The 2737-nt window shown below is 34.3% G+C and overlaps 1 protein-coding gene across 1 annotated transcript in view; it reads right to left on the minus strand.

Annotated features, from left to right (window-relative positions):
• Positions 1–953: 953 nt before the first annotated feature.
• The window catches only part of LOC110021808, an 18406-nt gene continuing 16622 nt past the window's right edge, over positions 954–2737 (minus strand). Inside the window, exons 4-5 of the mRNA XM_020720464.1 lie at positions 1286–1429; positions 954–1207 (exon numbers count right to left, since the gene is read on the minus strand). Coding sequence (XP_020576123.1) covers positions 1361–1429 — 69 coding nt within the window. The 3' untranslated portion in view covers positions 954–1207; positions 1286–1360. The remainder of the gene's footprint in view (positions 1208–1285; positions 1430–2737) is intronic.

The raw sequence follows: 2737 nt of genomic DNA on the forward strand, positions 1-2737 counted from the left end.
AATGACATGTTTACCTCCATTAAAATAAACATAAGCTCATAAAGATCAAAATGAGCCATCAAGAACACGGGCATTCTTATGGTTTGCACCTACGGTATGAGTAATATCATGTGACCAAAAAAGTCAGCAAATAATGTAGTAAAAATAAAAAAAGAATGATGTGACACAGAATTACATCAGAAAAGGATAGAAAATTGGATCTGCAACAAAAATTTCATCACGTATCTAAATGCAGCTGTTCACAACAGAATCGCACTAGATAGTGCACCAGTTTTTCCTTGCTGTGTGGCACTTAAATCTTCCCTATTTATTTATCTAGCACTTAATGCTTATTATTTGCTCACAAACTTCCAAAATGCACCTCATGCCATCCTCAAAACTCCCATCAGTAGTTCCACCCCATCCTACTTCCTCCAGCCTAGGGCGCCGCTCACCTTAAAGCATCTCGGCGGCATCCCTACCATCCTCTTCCTTCCTACCACCACCATTTACGCCGCCACCTTCTTCCAAGAAATATTATCTCATTGTACAAGTGCAAATTTTTTTGTGACTTCTATTCTTTTAATCTCTAGACCTTGTAATTGGTTTTGTGCATGATTGAAACTTCTTAAATTTAATATAATACGAATTTCTACTTTATAATTTATTGAATTACTTGATATTTTCATATTTTTACACATTATTTCTAACGGATGGCTATTAAATTATGGTATATGCCGATTCATTCATTATAACAAAAGTCCTCCTTGTGATCTAACCTTTATCTGTCTGTACGTGTGCATATGATATGAAATTTGCAGCAGCAAACCGATGATTCTACAATTGTATCACACACTAAGCAAAATATGTTCAAAAATAGAGGTGTTACTTGAAATTGAAATATGGAAAACAAATATTGTAATCATTCTCAAAAAGATGGAAAAAATAAACTGAAAAAGCCTTGACCAGCTAAAACCATACTACACTTTGAAGTAAAGAATCAAATAATAATGTCTGTTTCACAATGCATCCTTTTCAAAAAAAGTTAAAAGAATATGATAGAAATTTCGGGTATAATTTGTCAATAAAATCTTAAGCACTGGACAAATGAAAGGTAGCACCTTGCTGGTGGCCCAAAAAGAAAAAGTCTGCTATTAAACGGCGCAAACCGTGAAGATTCTGAAGCTGATCAAAAACCACCAATGCAAAAATTGCTCTGTTTCTCACCCTGCAAAACAAAGAGTTTGTCTATAGCTAAACTTAGAGAAGATATAAGTTTGAACAACTTTCAAAGGTCAATACTTACTCATTCACATAAATTATTGTGGAAATTGACCACCTACATCCATTACAGCCATGCCAAATTAAGCAACCCAGTTGCTCACCAGCTACTGCCTCTCAAGCCTGACTGTGGCATTCCAGAAAGATTCTCAACCCTAACTGGTTCCACCTGCAGGGCAAAAATTTGCAATTTCTTGGTTTTTCATATAGTATTCTATAGCCTATACGAAGAATGAATTTAATTCTAGCTTAAATAAAATACTTCAATTCCAACTGAATATGCTGTCGAAAAAAAAATTCTCCTTTCGTGCAGCCTCCTACCAAAAATCAATATCTCATGGCAACACAGGCATCCAAGAAATCTTTTTAAATTAAATGCCTTCAACATCTAAAATAGAAATTCATTTCGGAGCTTCAAATTATAACAAGGTGTCTCCTTATTGCCTAATTGATTCATTTATGATTATAAATAATATGATTTTAAGCTTATGAACAAGCCTATTAAAAAGCTCAACAAACGCTCAGTAATATGCTAGTAAGTTGTAAATTTATTAACATGTGATTATGTAGGAGCATAATTTTTCTTTATTAATTTACTTTTACTCATAAACACATGCTACTTGTTTATGTTCCTTAAAATCTTGTTTGTTTAGTGGCTCATTTTATTAAAATCTTATTTTAAAGTTTGATAGTTTGAAGGCTTGATAAGGCTTATTCAATTATCTAATAAATTTGCCACCCAAAGATGCCTCAATTTATAAAGTCTTCAATGGCTACAATTAAAAAACTAACAAAACTATAAAAGTACATAAGCAATATCGCAGCAATTGCACTTAAAAAACAACAAATGATATATGAATCACTAGGAAACAATATTGCAGATGTTCACTAAATTTGCCCAAACTATTGGCCATAATTCAGGGGTGGAAAAGCAACAAGCAATGATCCAAAAAAGCCGCAGCTACATATTTGCCAGCCTTGGCAATTCACCATGCGCAGAATCCCAAACATGTTGCCTTCAGTTGCTGCAAAGATCATTGAAGGAAGGGAAAATTTTTTTCTAATTTCAGTAAATTAATTGCTATGAACTATTCAACAAACTTGTGGATAAGATTGTCAACTGTCCAGAGCTAATCCAAGGGCTCGGAATTGAATCATGGATCAATTTTGATCACTTTTTTGCCAGCTCACATCTAATTGAAGTGATCTCAATCCGACTTATTGTGATTTAAAGACAACTTGTTAGATATGGCTCATATACCAGAGATGCTGGAGCAGAATGGAGCGAGCCAATGCGCTCGCTCCTGAGTGGAAACATTTGTCCAATAGGGGGACTTTTGTTAAGTGTGTTGGGGGTGCGGGAGTAACACCCCACGATACGGTACATGGGTAATTTAGTAATTTTATTTGTGGGTTTTATCTATATATTCGATTTGTAACCCTATGTGAATTGTACAGAACTTTTATTCTAGAATAG

Source organism: Phalaenopsis equestris, unplaced genomic scaffold (genome assembly GCF_001263595.1).
Source record: "Phalaenopsis equestris unplaced genomic scaffold, ASM126359v1 Scaffold000147, whole genome shotgun sequence".
In the NCBI taxonomy this organism is placed as follows: Eukaryota; Viridiplantae; Streptophyta; class Magnoliopsida; order Asparagales; family Orchidaceae; genus Phalaenopsis; species Phalaenopsis equestris.